The sequence below is a fragment of the Andrena cerasifolii genome, chromosome 14 (assembly GCF_050908995.1).
Source record: "Andrena cerasifolii isolate SP2316 chromosome 14, iyAndCera1_principal, whole genome shotgun sequence".
In the NCBI taxonomy this organism is placed as follows: Eukaryota; Metazoa; Arthropoda; class Insecta; order Hymenoptera; family Andrenidae; genus Andrena; species Andrena cerasifolii.
In genome coordinates, this window is record NC_135131.1 from 120,017 (window position 1) to 141,027 (window position 21,011).

Sequence of the window (21,011 nt, forward strand, 5' to 3'; positions counted from 1 at the left end):
TTCGCTCGATCTCTTCTTATCGTAGTTTACAATGATAATGCCTCATCGGCGATACGTTGTATAATGTTTTATATAATGTTTTTCATACGAGGTGGTTATAATACCTCAGAGTACGAAATAGTAAATATAATGATTTAAAGGGTTAAATAATATTTTACTCAACATCGCGGGATGTGACAGAGAGTAATTTGGAAACTCAACTTTTGAAATCTGAAAATCATAAACGTCTCGACGCTAAGTACACGTTTCGACACCCTGTATATTCGCCTGTCGCTACCGCTATCATTTTCACGTCGCCCGGCTAATCCAACCTTACCTGAAACTTATTTCATTAATATCTCATCACGCCTGCAATATTTTCTAAATTTAAAGGCATTTTTCTTATGTCAACCGCATATAAGCTTTCGAATAAAATCAAATTCAATAAAATCTGTTCACGTAAGAGAGAGATATCGTAATATCGTCTCATGGATCTGCTGGAAACAGTAAGATTTTCTTATTCTTCTGTTTCTCCTCCTCCTCCAAGAAATTTTTCGTCAACATAATACGTATACGCGTTACACGCACACATTCAGCCAAGACGAACTAATACATGTTCGGTTTGTAAATCGCTATCTTCACTATGCAATCTACTCGAACTTTCGTTTCCGGTCGCGGTGTATGGCAGGCTTGTGAAAGTGAGTGGAGTTAAAGGTTGAGGGAAAGTGCGGTGAGGCGGTAAAAGGGAGAATAGAGTGCGAGTATGGAGGGTGAGGGAGAGGTGTAGAAGGGATAGAGCTAAGGGGGAAAGGGCGAGGGTTGAGGATGAAAGGGAAATAGGAGGGATAAGGGAAGTATTGGAGGTTAGGTGATAGACGTGGAAGAAGTGTGGCAGGAAAAAGCAAAGAGAGAGAGAGAGAGAGAGAGAGAGAGAGGAAAGAGGAGACATCTGGCGGAGAGGAGAAGAGGTAGAGGTGTTGGCAGGAAGGCGGGAATTTTTGAACAGGGAAAAAGTGTTGAGATTGCACGTGGATTTCAGACTCAATCAGGCGACTCCAAATGAACGTAAATAACGTGTTTATTATAAAGCTTAAGTATACATGAACTAGATAGAATATCCTTCAGTGAAACACAAATTAAAGAGAGCCAGGATTGACTGGATATTTTACGCTATTTTTAGTTTTACTTTTTACTGTCCTTATACCCTTTCTCAAACTCTCCCAAAGCAGCACAGCGGAAGTCAAGACAAAACCAGACAGTTCTGCCAACCCAGGATGTCCATAGTTACTATTGCCAATCCTGGTGAATTACTTTCCCAACAAAAAGGAATTAGGAGCATGAATAAAGGGAAGGTTGGTGGGATGGAGGCGGGGGGATTGGTGGACAAGGGAAAATGGGGGGCGATGGGGGGAAAGGGGTGAGAAGGGCAAGGGGAGCGCACCGATAAAGCAAAGGTACAGAAAGAAGAGTGGTAGTCGCGTGGGAGGCAGTATGGGTAGCCTAGAGAGCTACTGGGGAAAAGAGAGAGAGAGAGGGAGGAGGAGGTGGAGGCGTTGGAGGAGGAGAGAAGGGGAGGGTTCTAGAGGAGTGGGAAAACGGAGAGGTCGCTGGAAAAATGGGGCAAAGAGGGGGGAGGCAGGAGGGGAGGGGATGTTGGGAATGGAAGGAGTGATGAGGGAGTTGGTAAGGGAAATGAAGGAGGAGATGAGGAAGGAAAGGGAAGAAAGAAGAAGGTTGGAGAAGGAATGGAGAGAGGAAAGAAGGAAGTGGGAAGAGTGGATGAAGGAAGAGAAGGCAAGGAGGGAAGGAATAGAGGAAAAGGTTGACAGGCTGGAAGAAAGGGATAAGAGGGTGGAGGTAATGGAGAAGGTAGAAAGCTGGGAGAAGGAAGGAAAAGATGGTATGGGAGTGGTGGAGGAAGGACAGGTGGAGGAATGGAGGCTGAGGTTGAGAAGGTTGGAGGTAAAAGAGGATAAAAAGGAGAGAGAGGGTAGAAGGAAAGACGTGGTAATAAGGGGACTAGGGTTGGAAGGAGGGGAAGTGGAGGAGGGGGTGAGGAAGCTTTGGGGGTGGGATTGGAGGGGGGAAGTATAAAGGAAGTGACAAAGATAGGAAAAGCGGGAGGGGAGGGCCGTCGAATGGTTCTAGTGAAATTGGCGGGAAGGGAAGAGAAGAGGAAAGTAATGGAGGCGAGGAAAAAGTTGAACGTCGGGAAGGAGAAGATTGAGGATGACTTCACGCAGGAGGAGAGAAGAGGGAGATGGAAGATAGAAAGAGAGGCAGAGAGGGAGAGGGAGAGGGGGATGAATGTGCAAGTAGGGTACATGAAAATGTGGGTGAACGGGAGGATGAAGAGGTGGGACGAGGTAGGGGAGAAATGGATTGAGGAGCAGGGAAACGAAAAGGGGGGAAAGAGGGAGGGGAGAGAGGATAGAGGGTCGAGAGGATGAGGCAGCGGGTGGAAGATATAAGGTGGCGTTCTGGAATGTTGGGGGGGGGGAGGAAGAATAAAGATGGAGAGTTCTGGAAGGGGTTGGAGGAATAGGATGTGGTGGTATTATGTGAAACGTGGGTAGAGAAAAGAGACTGGGATGGGTGAGGAATAGGATGCCGAAGGGGTACGTGTGGGAGTAGCCATGGGCCAAGAGGGAGAGTAAGAGAAGGAGGGCAATGGGGGGAATGATAATAGGGGTGAGAAAGCGGTTAGAAACAAAAAAGGGGAAGAGGGGGAGAAAGAGGGGATAATAATGAAGAGGGTGAAGTTGGGGGGGAGGGTGGAGGGTGGTGGGAGTGTACGTGAATAAGGATTGGCAGAGTAAGCTGGAGGTGTTGAAGGAGTGGATGGAGGGGAGGGATGAGGGGGTAAGGGTGGTGATAGGGGGAGACTTTAATGCAAGGACCGGAATTGAAGGGGGGAGATATGGGGGGGAAGATGAGGAAGAGGGTGGACTGGAAAGTAGCAGATCGAAGGACAGAAAGGTGAATGGGGAGGATAGGAGATTATGCAATTATTTGGGTGAGAGGGGTTGGGGGATAATGAACTGGAATTTGGAAGGGGACGAGGAGGGGGAGTGGACATACACAGGAGGAAGAGGGAATTCGGTTATTGACTATATGTTAGGGAATGAGGATGCGAGGGAGAGAGTGGAGAGGATGGAAGTGGATGAAAGGGTGGATTCAGACCCTTACCTGGCGGTGGTATGGCTGAACGGGAGATGCAGGGAGGGGGTAGGAAAGGGGAAAAAGTGGGAGAGAAAAGCGGAAGTGAAGGGGAATTGGACAGTGAAGGGGGGAGAGGAGTTTGCAAGGATTTTTGGGAAGAGGGACGGAGTGGGTAGAGGAAGGAAGGATCTGATATACAGGAAGAGTGGGGCGAGTTGAGGGATGAGATAAAAGGGGCGATAGAAAAGGAGAAGCAAGGAGGAGAAAGGGTAGGAAAGAGAGGATGGAGGGATAAGGACCGCAGGGAGGAAAAATGTAAGCTAAGAAGGAAATTGAGACGATGGAGGAGGGAGGGTGGTGATGGGAAAGAGTATAGGCCTAGGAAGAAGGAATATAAACTCATGTGTGAGGGGAAAAAGAGGGAGCAGGTAGAGAGGTGGGAGAAGGAGGTGGAGGGGGTGAAGACGGAAGGGCAGGTGTGGAAAGTAATAAGTTGACAGAGGAGGAGAAGAAGGAGGGTGGAGGAGGTTATAAAAATGGAGGAGTGGGAGGATTATTTTAAGGAGCTATTAGGAGGAGTAGAGTGGTGAGCAGGGGGGGGTGAAAGGAGGGCGAAGAGGGGGAGTTGAGTAAGGAGGAGATTCGAAGGGTGGTGAGGAACCTGAAGGAGGGTAAGGCGGGGGGGAGGACGATATAGCAAACGAGGTATGGAAGTATGGACGGGTAGATGTAGAGGATTGGTTATGGGAGATTTATAATAGAGCATGGAAGGTGGTAGGATGGGTGGAAGAGTGGAGGAAAGGAATAGTGGTGCCAGTGAGTAGTAATACAAAGGGGATTCTAGATCAGGTCCTCTGAGGGGAGCGCGGCGGAGAGAAACATGGGCGCGGGGCCTGCGGGGAGTGGAAGAACGGGTGCGCGCGCACGAGCCGCGGAATGGGGGAAGCCGCAATCGTGGAGGGGATCAGTCCGGGCCGAGCCGCCGCGGAGGCCTCTCCAGAACTGGCCCACCATCGGAAATTTTTCAGAGGAAGGAATTGACCCCCGAAAAAAAATCTTTCAGAACTTGGCCCACCCGAAAATTTTTTCAGAACTAACCCAGAGTGGGGACTGTCCGAGAAATTTTTTTCCAAACCAATATGCAGCAGAAATTGTTTCGGACGATGTCGAGAAAGATCGCCCTTTTTCGACACCGCGTCGTCGAGGGAAAGAGACGGAGCATTTTAAAGTTAAACTTCTAGGAGGGATAGAGACACCACTACATAGGGGATAGAATCGCATGCAGTCTAAAGCTAACAGTATTTCAAAGCGTTCCGATTTAACGTCGCAGCGTTTCGCGCGATCTTGCCTAATTCGACTCCTCTGGAGCAGTCGTGCGGGATGATGTCACTTGGCGGCGCGACGAACGAAATAGAATTATGCAGCGTCAGCAGAAATCTTTTTTCCCAACGCAGAGAAATAATAATTATTGAAACGGCCAATCTTAAAAATTAGGCGGTGAGAGGAGGAACACGGGTAAATAAAATTGAGAAGTAATATATGTTTAAGAAATATATATTGTTACAAATAATAATATGAAGGAATAATATAGAATATAAAAAAAACATAATTAAAATTTATTTGGCTTAATTATCCCACTTGATAACATCATCAGCAAATAGATTAGTTAATGGTAAATCCATAGGAACTTTCACAGGGTCAGTTTGAACTGCAACAACACTAGCCCGAAGCCTCGATACTTTATTCCTATAGGTATCAAAATCAATATTTTCCGCTTTGACGTTTCGCCAAACCACACTCTTTGGATGATACTCATGATTATTCCGAGATATAGTTATTTGTACATTATCATCATCGTCGAAATCGCCTAAAAACGTTTGTAGTGCATATCGATGCATCCAATATTCCTCATTATTCTCGAAGTAGTCGTGTATTGCATTATCGCATTTTTTAAAACCTTTCAAAAAAATGTCGCCATCCTGATTAGCTTCCGCCTCATAAAGTTCTGCACATCGAATTGCTTCGGTTTGAACCGCAACATTTCGACAGGCCACATACACTTTCGGGCTGGATGAATGGATAACTGCCGCAGCAGCGGTGATCGTAGCGGTAGCCGGACGTTTCAAATTCATGGGCAATGACATAATCTGAAACCGAGTTTTCTTATAATTCTCAAAGTTATTAACACAACGATTCACTAAAATATGATAATGGAAACTTACGGTATTAATCGATTGTATTTCCATGCGTTGAACGAATGATAATATCCTTCAAAAGCAATCTTCTTCAAAGCAATTTCATTTAACAAAAAAAATGAAAAAAGTGTTTGAAAGAACTGTCAAAGTGACTGCACGTTGACCACGATTTGAAGACAACTGGTCTCGCTGCATCTCCAAGGTCCCACATGTGGGCCCATGCCTAAAGTTGCATAGCTTTGCAAAGTAGGATGCCTTTGTTCTTCGCCATCTTCATCACAGGCCACCTGCATTTTCGCTGACCATCCTCACCTTCTATACATATTCGAATTATTCACTGACCATCCTCAGAGTGCACTTATCATATCCTTCGAATTCTTCTCCCTTCTTCTTTGGACACATCATTCGATTAGGTCACACCACTTTTGATCGCGTATCGAACGTGTATTGGACGTCTATTGAACCACTTTCAACGCCTAACGTACCACTCTGAACGTCTATCAAACGTCTATCATACGTGTATGGTTACCGCTTTGATCATGAATCGTACTACTTCTACATAATAATTACAACTATCGTCTTAATTTAGCGTACATGCAGGAGGTTGGAGGTTGAGGAGGGTGAAGAAAAACATTTATGCATTAAAAATTGATTATATTTTATTTGTGTATTTGCCTCTGGCGTTTAGACCACCAGTTGAATATTTTAAATACATTTTGCATGGCACAGTGCTTTGCGTGTCTGCCACATTGCAGAGTATTGACTACATTTAGCTTATTTAGGGATTTGATATCCTCGTAGTCAATGTCCAGCGTCTCGATGATCACGCCCGCTCTCGTATTTTCATCGAGAAAATCCACGAGCCAATCGCGTTTCTGCAGTCCTTTAACGTATACGACATGGGATGTGTCATCTTCCTCGTCGATCGCATCGGCTACAGCTTTCATAATTAGCTGTTTAGCCATACTGTACGGAACGTCTCCATCTTCCCAACATAGTCCATGATGTTTTGCCACCAACCACCGGATGCTCGATTTGTCCGATTTTGTAAGAAGATATTGCGGCATCGAACTCCCAAAAATATTGTGTGAGAGAATTATTCCCTTTCGTAGGACAGCCACTTCCTTCGCGACAAATCTTCCGTCGACGATGAACCCTTGCAAGTCAACAAATGTTGGTACGACCATTATCGATACAATTTAGAGGCCCGTTCGCTTCCAAGACAGACTGGAGAATGCGGTATTTCTCGTAAAGCATCTCGATTTTCACGATGAAATTTTGGTATGATTTTGGCACAGGAGAGGGCAGGTAAGTAGCGTGGCAATTTCATTGCTTTTGCGCATCACGTTTGTCAACGGATTGTATTCAACCACCCGATCGTGCAGAATCAGACAGTAGGCCGTAGTATTTGCAGGCACATTCTGTTTATACTCGAATTCTATGCACACGTTCACGGTACCATTCTTGATCGACTCGTTTTGTCGCGAGCAATCTATCACCACGAGGGGACCAATTTGCAAAAATTCATCCACGGTGAATAATGCATCATTGCTACCATGTCCATAATGCGATTTATGAAATTGCGTATACATGTGATACAAGATGGCATGCTTATTCTTGTCAAAGTCCAAGTTCAGGTCATCGTATGGGTAAAATTCCGAGTTGAAGATAACATCTTCGGTTATCTTATTCTTTCGTTTAGTCTGTAGACCAAGGATATTGCATCGCGGCTTCTCCAGCTGCGCAGATGCCTTCACGGCCCACGAATGCTTGGTCGTGCTCTGTAAGAAAGGATACTCGTACAGATCCCACAATTGAAAACAAATGCACAGGTTTTGTCCACTTTCCAGAGCATGTAACAGCGATAGCTTAATAACATTGTTTAGCGTCACGTGAGGCATCCGCTATTAGATTCTAAGTAATTCAATTTCTGGCTCCAACATCGGCGATCCTATTAGAGATTTGTTATCGTTGCGAGATCGTATTAAAATCAATTCGTGACGCGCATTAATAATCATGCGTTTGTAGTTCTCACAAAATCCCAGCAAATATTTGAGTGGAAGGCAAAAATTGAAATGATTTTTCAATATGGGACCATCGCGTCATTTCAAGCCCCATCCAGCATTCTCTATATTTTTGGCTTCGCCAGGTGTCAGCGATACATAGTTTTAAGCGTGCTAGTTAGTCCAACGTTTCAGTTACGATCAATCTCCACGCCATTCAGCTCGTATCGAATCTCATCGAATAAGAACGTCATGCAATTATTTCCCAACGTCACCGTTAATGCATCGTTTGGCTTATTTTTCTTCAATTTCCCCTCCAGGTAGAGGAAAATTTCACACGACAATGTGTATAAATCCTGCTGCTGTATAGGTATTTTTATATCATCGCTGTTCCCAAACGTCGTGTTGACGTAAGGTTTGTATGTGAGTCTCGAGCTTGACGATGCGATCATCAAACGTCGGCTTCCCTCCAATGTTTAGAATGTCAACCATTTTTTTTAACTTAAATGCGTACAATGAATCCCAATGATTTCAAAAATGCAATGTTCGCAGCAGTGAGCCTCTTCTTTTTAGCGTGATCAAAGCTGTTGCAGTTGTTGTTGTAAACAATTTCACTTGGAAGAAACGGGTTTCTGGAGCTGTTCAATACAAGCATCTCTTTCGTTCGCACCATGCGTATTATCGTCGTCATCGTCGTCGTACGTGCAGTCTGATGGTAATCTCTTCACCTCGAAAATCAAGCAACCGTCCGTCTTGATCCACAACGCGTATCGTTAGATCCGAAATGACCTGTGCGGTGATTGGAAGGTAACGGATCTGCGCGGGCGTTTCCGATATCTTATATCCTGGCAGCACTCTCGAAGAAAATTCATGTATCGTATGTACACGCTTCCCATTGTTGTATGCGCCAGCGGTTACGCTGCATTCTATGCGAATAATGTTTACGTTCGTGACATTAATTGGATCGTCCAATTCGTGCTACTGTCTTGGTTCTAATACGCAATTCGTTGAGAATCCCAGTAGCGATCCAATGTTATTAGGCTTCCTAAAGTCTACGGCGAACGAGCCGTACAGCTACCTTTTCATGGTGTTGTTGTTGGCGCGCAACACTATAGGATACATATCGTTGTCACCATCGTCATTTTTGTCATCGGTGCCACCGAGATTTTGAGGATACCGTTCGAGTAATCGCTGCTTCAAATACTTGGCAATGGCGTCTAGTTCGTAGGAACCGTGGGGAATCATAATGTATTCATGGCTGGTGTCAACGCTGCTGTTGACATCATAGTTTACGGCGAAGTAGAATTTATCGTTGCTCGAGTCGATGTTCGGTATTGTGTGATAAGGTTCAAAAGTTGTTTGACCAAGCTCGTAATCATCGTCGCTCAAATCTATGGGTGGAAAGTAGCTCACCACGAGGGTGTCACTCTTGCCGGTTAGAGTGAATGTTAACGACATATTCCAAGCTGTACGACTGGACTCGTACTGAATCAAAGTACATGAGCGTAATCCTAAGTAGAGATGGGGATACAACAATGGACTATGTATATGGCGTATACTTTGGCGATAGTGGAACGGTGCTTGGGGATAAGGCTTTCGATATAGACAAGGATGATAATATAATCATAGATGGTGTAAGGTACGGAGGAACGTCCGGTCTTTACGAACTGATTTTCAAGAGAATTCCCGACGATGCCTTGTACACCGATGCCGATAAAAAATAATACAAAAGTATACTGCTGGCGACGAATGCCCACAGACGCGATCATGACGCTCAAAATCCCTTATTGGGCAATAAGGGATACAAATACAAACATGTTATTGCACCGCTACTCCCCCGTGTATCGGCTAGTAGGACAGAGAAAGATCTAAGGGCAGGGAAAGGTCTAAGGACACCGCGAGCCATGGTGGTTAACGATAACAAGATCGATTACGTGCACTGGGCGATCCCAACGAGCTGGTGGATCGATTGCGTTTACTGGAAGCTCCGCGTCAGGCTGGTAACAACTCTGAAGATCCTGAAAGTCTATCGATTATCGAGGAACTCCGCGAGGTAGGCCTCATTATAAATTAAACTTCACGCCGATGATGTGCACTGTATGCGTCGAGATGCCGATTAACAAATTTGGGTATCGCTCGAGAAGAGTGGAGCAGCTACAATGGACTATTACAAATGGAGCGGTATGCTTCGAAATTACATGCGAGATAACGCTCCTTGCGTGACCGGTGCCGATTTTGATGCAAAATCACGCAAGATACGACGCGTAGCTCAGCCGGTGGCCGACAGCAATAAACTATACGTGGAAAAGAGCATTAAACTTTTGAGAGAGCAGCAGGAAGAATTAGAGAGGAAGCTGGTCTTGTTTCAAAGAGATATTCTGACGTTGCAAAGCAGTGTTCATAAGATATCGCAGGCGTTGAATTCTATCCCGCAGCAGCGCTGCGAAGGAGAATCATGCGAGACGATTGAACTTGTCCAGAATTTCCTCGGACCGATGGGGGCACATAATGCACGTACACGATAATTATCGCATCATTCGCGTCAAAGACACCTGTGCGATCAAACATGCAGCCATTGTCGGAATCGAAGAGTAAAGAAGAAGGAAACCATAGCCACAAGAAACGACGACTCGTTGAGGAACTGCACGCTCCGGCTGGAAGACATTTCCCTCGGAGGCGCGTCATAGTGCGTGGATACGACGATCTGTGGCAAGCTGGCGTTGTAGAAATGCGTCCATACTCGCGATTCAACCAGGGTCACCACTACATACTCACCGTCATCGATGTGTTGAGCAAGTATGCATGGGCGTTGCCGCTCAAGACTAAAAGTGGCGCTGAGATGACTAAAGCGTTTGCAAAGATATTTAGAGATCGATATCCGAAAAATTTGCAAACCGATCAAGGAAAAGAATTTTACAACACCGATGTGCAGAAACTCTTGAAAAAGCACAACATTAATCATTATTCGACGTATTCGGTGATGAAGGCCGCCGTCGTAGAACGTTTCAATCGAACTTTGAAGAACAGTATGTGGAAACTGTTTACGTTCAATGGAACCTATATATGGACCGATACGCTACCGTGTCTACTTGCAGAGTGTATAATGCAACGAAAACATAGAACCATCGGAATGCGTCCTTGCGATGTTACCCCTGCGATCGCCGATAAGCTGCTAGCCGCCGTGTACAACAACCTAAAGGTCGCTGCTCCAGCTAGATTCGAGTTGGGCGAGTTTGTGCGCGTGAGCAAATTTAAAACCATCTTCGACAAAGGCTATACACCGAATTGGACAACGGAGATGTTCAAGATAGCCAAAGTACAGGCAACTAATCCCGCGACGTATCTGCTCGTCGATTCCTGTGGAAAACCCGTTGCCGGAGGATTCTATGAACACGAGCTGCAACGCGTCACCGATCCTGATGTGTATCTAGTGGAAAAAGTGCTACGTAGAAAGGGGGATTAGGTATACGTCAAGTGGTTGGGGTTTGATAAATCACACAATTCTTGGATAAATAAAAATAATGTATTGCAAAATAATAATAATAATACATGGTTCAGTAAATACAATGTTATACATATGTGAACAATTTATTTAACATTTTGCTGCAAGTGACGTCGATAATATCATTCAAAGGCACATGCCAACAGTTCGCAATCAACAAGAGATTTATCATCGAAATATTCACTATCACGTATAGCTTTAACAGCGCAGCACGAGTCTAAAGTTTCATCGACGACATCGCACCGCTATAACACGCTCGCAAAATTTGAAAACTTCGTATCAACATGATGTGTAGTTTCATAAACAGCGATGGTGAAAAGCAGACAATACAAATAGGATTCTGGAATATTCGTGTCTCTGTTAGCCCAATGATATCCAGTTGTTTTATGAATTCCCCGAATTTAGTGAAGAATTATGTATCTTTATGTGCTAGCCCATGGATAGCAAAGAAAGATACATAGAACAATTGGATGTCATTGGGCTAACAGAGACATGAATATTCCAGAATCCTATTTTTATTGTCTGCTTTTCACCATCGCTTTTTATGAAACTACATATCATGTTGATACGATGTTTTCAAATTTTGCGAGCGTGTTATAGCTGTCATAGACTCAGGACGGAGTCAGAGGCCTCGTTCACACGAAGAGAGTGTCATCAAGTTCAAATTTCTTTTTTATAACGATATTTTTACAATGGAATTTTACAACGGAATTTTATAATGTCCCCAGGGCAGAGTGTCGGTCGAATCGGGTACGATACATATACCGCTTGTCGTCGTATGGACTTAGAGCGATTTTGGATTCCGAAATGGTGTGCACTTTATGCAATTTAGACCGTATGCACGATTGTCTGCCAACCATTTCGATCTCCTTTTGCAAACACTGCGCGTAGTCGTCGAAAGTTATCGTCCTGGCTCTGACGTTGGTCTTGACGATGGTCTTGACGCCTTTCGCCTTCTTCGTATCTTTTTTGCCGTCTACGCGAAGTGCATACATTTTCGCTCTAAGACCTACGAACTCGGTCATTATCACACCGTTATTTTCGTCCTTCATCAGCCCCGGGACCTTCTTAGTTAAGCGCGGCATATTATATGCATTCTCGATGGGATAATCGCTTGTGTCGAATCTATCGATATTATGTTTCATGGACTCGTAGATATCGTCGCATGGAATGTGATAAATGAGGCTATCAGTGTCTGTGTATAGAATTTTACAATTTTAAGCGTGCAGGGGAGACATGTACTCGTGATGAAATTCGTACAAACAAATTTTTTATATATCTAGAATGTATATACGAATGTACCCACGTATATCGGTTTGTTGAATTTCACCTCGAGTTTTCGCAATTCAACAGCTATTAAATTTTCCAAAAAAACACTTCTGCTGTGGAAATTCGGTTTCACGATCATTGCCTGCGCGCTATATCGCCCTTCCCAATGTGTTAAAAGTTTTACGTCCGCGTGATTTCGCACATTTTCCATAGTTTTACTGAATACCGCGTTGTTCATCAATTTGTACAATTTTTTTTCAAACTCGTTTGTCGCGCATGTTCTAGACCGTGTATTGAGTTCGATGTAATCGCGGAGCCAGGGAGATTGAGCGAATTGAAGCACGCGGTGTATCTTTGTAATACGAAGACCGTGACTCGTGCACTGCTGCAGGTTGCGATAATGGATAACGTAACGCTGTTTATCGTATACCGTCGCGAGTAATTTGTCCTGTCTGCTGCCAGGTGGTTTGGCACCCGTTGGGCAGAACGGTAGATCGGCATGAATGTCGTGCAGATGTTGCGGATATTCCAGATCTAACTCGAGAATGTATCCCGTGGGCGAATCGACAGTGATCGAAGACACGTTAAAAGTTGTGATATCTTCGACCCATTAAAATTTGGCGTATGGTAGGGGCTGGCACATTGCTCATTCGTACAAATTGTTCACGTCAAAGTACATCAAGTACGATGACTGTTCCGATGGGTCGTAAGATGATATGTACTTGTTATTGGTCTCTGTGTATCTTCCAGAACATTGACTTAACCACCACGTATACTACGTTCAATAAACATGACCATATCGACTTCGGTGAGTAATTGGAATGTAATTTTCGTATGTTTTAGCATGGCATCCCACGTGAAACCAGGTAAAGTATAATAATGCGCTGAATCTAGTCCATAACTCTTGATACAACTTTCGCGAAAATTTTCAAAATTACCTGCCAATAACAAGACATCTGTTTTCAAATACAAATCGCTGTATTCGCCCAAGGTTTTACTGCCGAAACGCTACCAGACAGTCTCGACGTGCGCGTGATCGCTCTCGGATACAGTCTCACCCGTCAACGAACTGTAGAATGGCGCGGTGGTAAGCATGGATCCTGCAGCTTGTTCGCACAATCAAGGTATTCGTATGGAAAGTCACCCTTTCGCGTCAATAACTTGACATCCTCGGTGGATAATGATTCAAATTCGGATCGTAAAATTTTTTATTTATCGGTGCTAAGAAAAGATGCTAATTTGTCGAAACTGGTATTGAGAAATTTGTACGAATCGATGAATCGCAATTTAATACAATTTCGCGAGTCTGAGTCAGCCGCATCTTCATCATTTTTTGTGAATGAAATGTACTTTTCTTTTGTTATGGGCAATACGTCAACGTGGCCTTCGAAAGTGGTAGCTATTTCCTCGATAATGAAATGCGAATCGTAACCGGATAAATTATGCAGAACTATAGGGATGTAAAATGCGTTTTTATAATTTAAATTGCACTCCGAATGTGCTGGACCTCTAAACCGTCCGGATAGGTGACAATGATCGCGAACTCGTACATTTTCAGCCTTGAATGGTTCTTCGCAAATATAACAGTGTGTTGCATCGCGAAATGTCGTCCATTGTTCGGGAGTTAAATCAAGCATGGGAATATTACTGACCAGAATGGGTTTGGCGAAGTTTGCAAAATTTTCCAGTTCGTTGACGAACCATGAAACACAATCCGTGTCGCGGTGACATCGATACGTCGACAGTGATGCATCGTACGAGCAATGCATATAGTATGCAATGCTGTGCACATTATGGTGTTGATACGCGCGCAATTTACTATCTATTTCACCCATTCGGTGATTGTCCTCTGTTTTTTCAATGATGCACTCGAGATCGGCGTACACCACAAAGGGGAGCCGCTCCTTCATACAGTGGTTGCTGAATTTGAGCAGATTGTTTCCTTCGCTGGGCAACAGGATGGCGCAATCATTCATTTGCCCGCAGTCCAGCGAATGGGCCTCCAACTTCTCGACAGATCCAAAGTAGTGCATGCATCTGCAAAAAATCAAAACTTTTTTATTTAATTTTTTTCAACCATATTTTTTCAACGTTTCATAAGTTTATATACATACCGATCGCAGATGAATTTTTTTCTTTGGGTCTGCTCAGCTGTGCGCTCATCAGCCCGGACAAGTTCTTGATCCATACAAAGTGCCCTACATCGCCGTGCTCTTGATTTGGCGTGTAGAGCAGGTTGACGTGTCGATCCCTCTTTTGGCTGGTGAGGCGCAGCGGAAAGACCGCCAATCCTTTCTCTGCCTCGAAGCTGTACACGTTAACGGAGATGTCGTTCTGCCGCTCAAACTTCCCAAGCTGCTTCAGGGACATTGGAAATTCAATGCCCTGGAGATTTAGCACGGATGCATAGTTGGGGTATGAACTTGGGCGATCAACGTGTATTTCGGCTGGATGGAGAGTTGCGACCACTGCCCACGCGAAACATGCATTCTCCGGGGATTGCACACTAATCCTCGCCTTCTTCAGCGACAATTTCCGCGGCAACTTGTGGTGACACCCGGCACGCAGCGGATTGTACTTATTAACATTGACGGTTAGGTTGAGAATCCTCGTCAATGCCCATCCTCCGTCGCGTTCCTGGAACTCTTCCAGCCATGCCAGGGTGGGTTCGATGACGCATCGCTGGTACCACTCCTGCAGATCTGATGTGCCGAAGAGTTCACAGTTCCGGGTATTGATGCTTTTACAAGCATGCTTGTCACCCGCCACAAATTCGCCGTTGAACACAGTGTTCACTTTGAGGCTTCGACGTTTCCACAAAGCGCCCCGCATATGCTCCAGCACAATGGTCTCAGCATCCTGGAGGAAGTTGCGCGGCTCGATATAGTTCGAATGTAACACGGCACCAGTTAATACGCGACTATCGAACACAGTGTCTATTTCGCGCCTTAAAAGTCCTGTGCTCGAATGTCCGGCACCTTCGCGCACGAAACGACCGCGCAACGAATGTTTTAATCCTTCGAGCCGCGCGATTCGAGTAATCAGCGATTGCTGAACACCGATCGATAATCGCGGGCGTTTCACTCGGCTGTGTTCTTCCAACGATTCGATGCACTCGTTGCACCGTTCTTCCCACGCGAGGTACTCTTCGCGTGAAATCAATCGTGCAGATTGATCCAACAATTGACGTTCTACTTGCGCGAATTCTCCCATGGTTGTAAATGGAATGTGTCTTTTCCGCGCAACACGTTGCAGCGATTTGAGACTTTGTGCAGTTTAGAGAGCGCTTTTAAGACTGATACCATGGTTTGGTATCTCTGTCTAACTCTTTTGGCGTACCCCCTCCCTCGAATGAACCTCATGCAAAAACGAAGATCCGTCCCAACATTGTTCTGTGCAGTTTCTGCCGATACAGCATAATTCTTTCTATGATTCACGCGTATGACGAATTAGCGCGCGAGATCGTCCAACACAGTTTCTGCTGACACCTATTTCCTAAGAATCAATGTTTCTGCTGACACCTATTTCTAAGAATCAACGCTTCCACCTCTATTTAAGCCGAGCTCTCGGACGCTATTCCATCAATCGCTCAGTAGCCTCAGTGACTTTGACGGAACAGACGGTATTCCATAAAAAATATAGTGCAGATCAAAATGTACAAACACAGCTTAAACGATTCATTCTGCGCAGCCGGCAACGATGGTGGGTTTCCAAATAAATGCCAACAACAACATCATCAACAATCCAATATGTGGTACGTACGCGTTACAATACACTTTTCATTTACTTCATTCACTGTAAACGCAAACGACCGAAGTATTAATTTCATGTACTTGTTTCTTACAGTTCTGGATCCGTATCGTTAAAAACGATGAAAACACCGAAACCATCAATCGTACGGATCCTGGGGCGTGATTATCCACTGACTGCAACAGCTTATAAACTTCTAACTATAGGAATTCGCATTGGTATGGATTTGTGTCACGTCGAGATCGCCATAGCCGACAATAAAGGCAGCGAGTTAAGCTTTTCAATGTCTACGTGGAAGCTCCTGCTACAAAACGAGGTGGACATTAGAGCTGTACGAGTACTTGAATATTCGGGTAGCTTGAAATCCGAACCAATCCGGGACTCGGTTTCCAAGCCGAGCCGGGCACCCGAAAGAACCGAGCGGCTCGGACAGAACCAAGTACTTGAATTTTTTTCAAGCGGCCCGAAAGAAACCGGGCGGATTGGATGGAACCGAGCGGATTGATTTTTTCCAAGCGGCCCGAAAGAAACCGGGCGGATTGGATGGAACCGAGCGGATTGAATTTTTCCAAGCAGCCCGAAAGAAACTGGGCGGCTTGGAAAGTAAGCGGGCGGGCCCTAAGAAACCGGGTGGCTTGGAAAGAAACGAACGGTCCGCTCGACCTTCATTCGGACCAATTCGTTTCCAAGCCACCCGGTTTCTTAGGGCCCGCCCGTTTACTTTCCAAGCCGCCCGGTTTCTTTCGGGCCGCTTGGAAAAATTCAATCCGCTCGGTTCCATCCAATCCGCCCGGTTTCTTTCGGGCCGCTTGGAAAAATTCAATCCGCTCGGTTCCATCCAATCCGCCCGGTTTCTTTCGGGCCGCTTGAAAAAAATTCAAGTACTTGGTTCTGTCCGAGCCGCTCGGTTCTTTCGGGTACCCGGCTCGGCTCGGTTTTTCAAGCCGAGCCAGGCTCGGCTTGCTTTTTCCGGGTACTTGATCAGCTCTAGTGGACATACTCCAACGATTACGCAGCAACGCAACATCGCCCCAAACTCACATTATAATTGATCTAGAGACGCGGTAGCGTCTCGACGCCAAGTACATGAAAGACACCCTGTATATCGACTGTGTCGCTACCGCTATCATTTACTCGTCGCGGAGCTATTCCAGCCTAACCTGAAACTTATTTCATTAATATCTCATCACGCCTGCAATATTTCCTAAGTTTAAAGGCATTTTTCTTATGTAAACCGCATATAAGCTTTCGAATAAGACCAAACTGAATAAAATCGGTCCATGCATGACAGAGATATCGTAATATCGTCTCATGAATCCGTCGGAATCGGTAAGATTTTTCTTCTGATTCTTCTTCTCCAGTCAAAATTTCGTCAACATAATACGTATACGCGTTACACGCACACCTTCAGCCAAAACGAAACTAACACATGTTTCGTTCGTCGATTCGTCGACTCTCGGGACTATTCGGCAGGAATCGTCGTCCGTCATTGTACATACCTATATACATATAGATACTATTGAATTAACCTACCAAGTGTGAATCCACCATAACCTGTCAAGTATCACGGGTTTTTACACTACATAGGAGACTGAATTATTGTCTCAATTAACAAGGTAAGTCACCAAAATTTTTTAATAGATTTTTATGTAGAGTCACAGACTTGGGAGTTGTCTGGAGAAGGTTTGACAGAGAAACATCTTCTTTCGCATAATATATTATAACAAATTCCATTTAAATTGTCAGATATATTTATACCAGCAAATTATTTTTAATTTAGAGTTTTTATGAATCTTATAGAAACCACGGGGTCGCACAGGCTTGGATAGAAATGAAGGAGACGCACAGACTTGGATTGAAACGAAGCATTTTTTTCTCACAAGTTTCTGGAAATTTGCCAAATAAGGTAAATCGACAAAAATTGTCAAAAGACATAGCATTAAGAATTAAGAAAATTATGGCAGACTGCTTGTAATGCAGAGCACGTCACATTAGTGAAGAATGTATGCTGAAAATACATATCTTTTGATATTTTTCAATCTTTTGTGAAAGACATTCGTAATACTTTAAAATCCACAGTAGTTGCCACGCTATTCATTGCTTTCATTAGTTTCCCATTAACAATATATTTATTTCAATACACCAGTAAACATACTAAATTAATTTTATTCCAACACCAATAAACTGAGCGTTAAAAATATTGGATCTCTTCGTTCATTTTCACTGAATTATTACCATTAGCATTTAAATTTCCTGCAACAAGATTTTCTGCTATGCGCTCTCACCCTGCTGCATGAGCAAATGCAATATGTACATTTTCATGTATGATTTTATTATTTTAGAGTTTTAAGAAATATGTATATACAAAATCGAATTTTATTATATATGTGGAAAAATGTATAATTTAGAGGAGAACAAAAAATTGGGACATAGTATTATATTAATTAAATGATTTTATCTCTGTTTTCTTCTTGTATGTTTGCTTCATACCTGAAAACTTAAATTTAAACCAATTCCACCAATCCACTGAATACGTATAACATAATTTACATATTTAATCATTGTTAAAGGTAGGAATAATCCCCATAAAAAAACTTCAAAAAAGTAAAAAAATTACGCCAAGTACATGAATTATCTTCGTAAAAAAGAGTGAGATCCCCATAAAAAAACTTCAAAAAAGTAAAAAAATTACGCCAAGTACATGAAATCAAATAAATCACAAAAATAGAAGGTAATAATAATTACAAAATAAAAAAAATGTGAAATCAAAATGAGCTGCAAGTACATAAAGGTAAGGGTGCTTTCTTTCCCGCAGCGTGCAAAGGAGATATATATATATTTATACATAAAAGTGCTTTCCAACTACGCTTAAGACGACACAACTATATATACAGAGCTAAAATGCTGTGTTCATACATTCCATTATCCATGTCGCGGACATTTTAATAATGTAAAGATAAAATGTAACATCTAGACATTTGCCTAGATATCCGCGGCCTGGAAGTCAAATACTTGGCGTGGCCAAATAAGGTCAAGGTGTCGACGAATAAGAATTATTTAAAAACGTAAAATAATGAAAGTGTATTCATATGGGCAGAGTTTTAAATTGACAAATTATCTGAAAGCTTGTGCGAGGGAATGTATCGGTGTCGATGAATGATTTTAGAATTATTTTAAAACGCAATATAATGAAAATGTACTCATATTGTCAGAGTTTTAAATTGACAAATTATGTGAAAGTCTGCGAGAGGGAAGGTATTTGTATTGATGATCTGAGAATACCTTGCCTGACCACGCCAAATATTTGACTTCCAGGCCGCGGATATCTAGGCAAATGTCTAGATGTTACATTTTATCTTTACATTATTAAAATGTCCGCGACATGGATAATGGAATATATGAACACAGCATTTTAGCTCTGTATATGTAGTTGTGTCGTCTTAAGCGTAGTTGGAAAGCACCTTTATGTATAAATATATATATCTTCTTTGCACGCTGCGGGAAAGAAAGCACCCTTACTTTTATGTACTTGCAGCTCATTTTGATTTCACATTTTTTTTTATTTTGTAATTATTATTACCTTCTATTTTTGTGTTTTATTTGCTTTTATGTACTTGGCGTAATTTTTTTATTTTTCTGAAGTTTTTTATGAAGATCTAAATGACAGCGATCACTTCCCGATCAAAATATTGCTTCACGAAATATCTGACAACCAAATTGGAGCCACAGATAAACCAATAAAATGGAAATTCCAAAAAGCAGACTGGGAAAAATATGAACAAGAAATATCTAAAAGCTTATCGGCCATCTCCTGTCCTAACATAATAAATCCCGATATAATCAAAGCCACCCTCAGCGAGTTTATTGATACCATAAAAAAGCAGCAAACTCATCCATACCTAAAACACAAAATAACAATAGCAAAAAAACAAGACACGCGCCGTGGTAGAATGAAGACTGTGCTAAGGCTGTAAGAGACCGCAAGCAGTCGTTCAATCGATATAAAAAACAAAATACAACAGAGAACCTAGTAATTTTTAAAAGATACAGAGCTATCTCGAGGAAAATCATGAAGCAAAGTAAAAGAGAGTCGTGGAAATCTTATTTATCAGCAATGAATAGCAACACTCCTATATCCGAAATTTGGACGAAACTGAGACCAATCAAAGGTATTAGGACACAACAAATCATCCCTGCTCTTGTCAAAGATGATAAGTGTTTCAGGACCAACCAATTAGAAATAGCGGAACTACTAGCAACTGCCTTCCAAACAAATTCAAGTAATAGTAACTACACTCAATCATTCCTCACACATAAAGAAGATACAGAGTCTCACCCAAGTGAAATACCATGCACTGCACGGTGACTGAAGCGACTCGACAGACTGCCACATATTCGCGCGAAAGATGGCGCAACGCGATTCCGATCGCTTAAGGCGCGTCCTCAATATGTAACATTTCCTCCCTCCTTTGGAATTTACAAGCAAGAGTGGGAGAAAATACAAGTAAACATGGGGTTGATTAGAAAAATTTAAGTGGAAGAAAATCTTTCGATTGGTCTCCGTGTACGCGTTGATCTTCGTGATGCCTGAACCTGAGCAGGGGCTGCGATTCGCTCCTGCGACAGATTCGGTCCTGCTCGCTCCGGTGCAGGTGCAACACAGAGATGCTGAGGAGACGTAGGTTGCTCCGCATTGTCCTGAAGTGGCAGTCTCTCAGTCGAGCGTGAAATTCGATGAGATCGATCGGATGCATCTTCAGATGTGGTCAAATTGTTGGCAATCCGGTGTTGGGACTCACTTTTTGTAAAAGCTCTTATTTGATTGACATGGCGTCGGAAGGATTTGCCACGGTGCCCAATTTCGTAGTGGAGATCTCCAAGGCGTGTAATGATTGTACCGGGAATCCACTTATCCATACGGGCATTTCCTGATACCAAATAGACCTGTTGTAGCGGCTTAAACGTGCGAAACGTAGACTTAAGCTCAGCTCGCTGTCTTCCCAAGGTTCTCGCCTGTGTGGTTTCTGGTTGCACCAGATCAAGGCGTATGCGCAGGTTGCGTCCCAGGAAAAGCCGCGCAGGAGGAGACCCCGTTGTCGAGTGCGAAGCCTTCCGATATTGCCTTAAGAATTCATTTAAGTCTTCTTGTAG

The 21,011-nt window shown here is 43.5% G+C and overlaps 3 protein-coding genes across 3 annotated transcripts in view; 2 read left to right on the top strand and 1 right to left on the bottom strand.

The window, feature by feature from the left end:
• LOC143376215 (glucose dehydrogenase [FAD, quinone]) overlaps positions 1-21,011 on the top strand; it is a 349,600-nt gene that overhangs the window by 42,263 nt on the left and 286,326 nt on the right. The window lies entirely within an intron of this gene.
• LOC143376319 (uncharacterized) lies at positions 14,205-15,640 on the bottom strand. Its single transcript, XM_076826485.1, has one exon. The coding sequence runs from the start codon at positions 15,321-15,323 to the stop codon at positions 14,205-14,207; it is 1,119 nt and encodes a 372-aa protein (XP_076682600.1). The 5' UTR covers positions 15,324-15,640.
• LOC143376534 (uncharacterized) lies at positions 15,718-20,226 on the top strand. The gene is made up of 3 exons (XM_076827011.1): positions 15,718-15,864; positions 15,957-16,213; positions 19,973-20,226. The coding sequence occupies exons 1-3, from the start codon at positions 15,764-15,766 to the stop codon at positions 20,224-20,226; spliced, it is 612 nt and encodes a 203-aa protein (XP_076683126.1). The 5' UTR covers positions 15,718-15,763.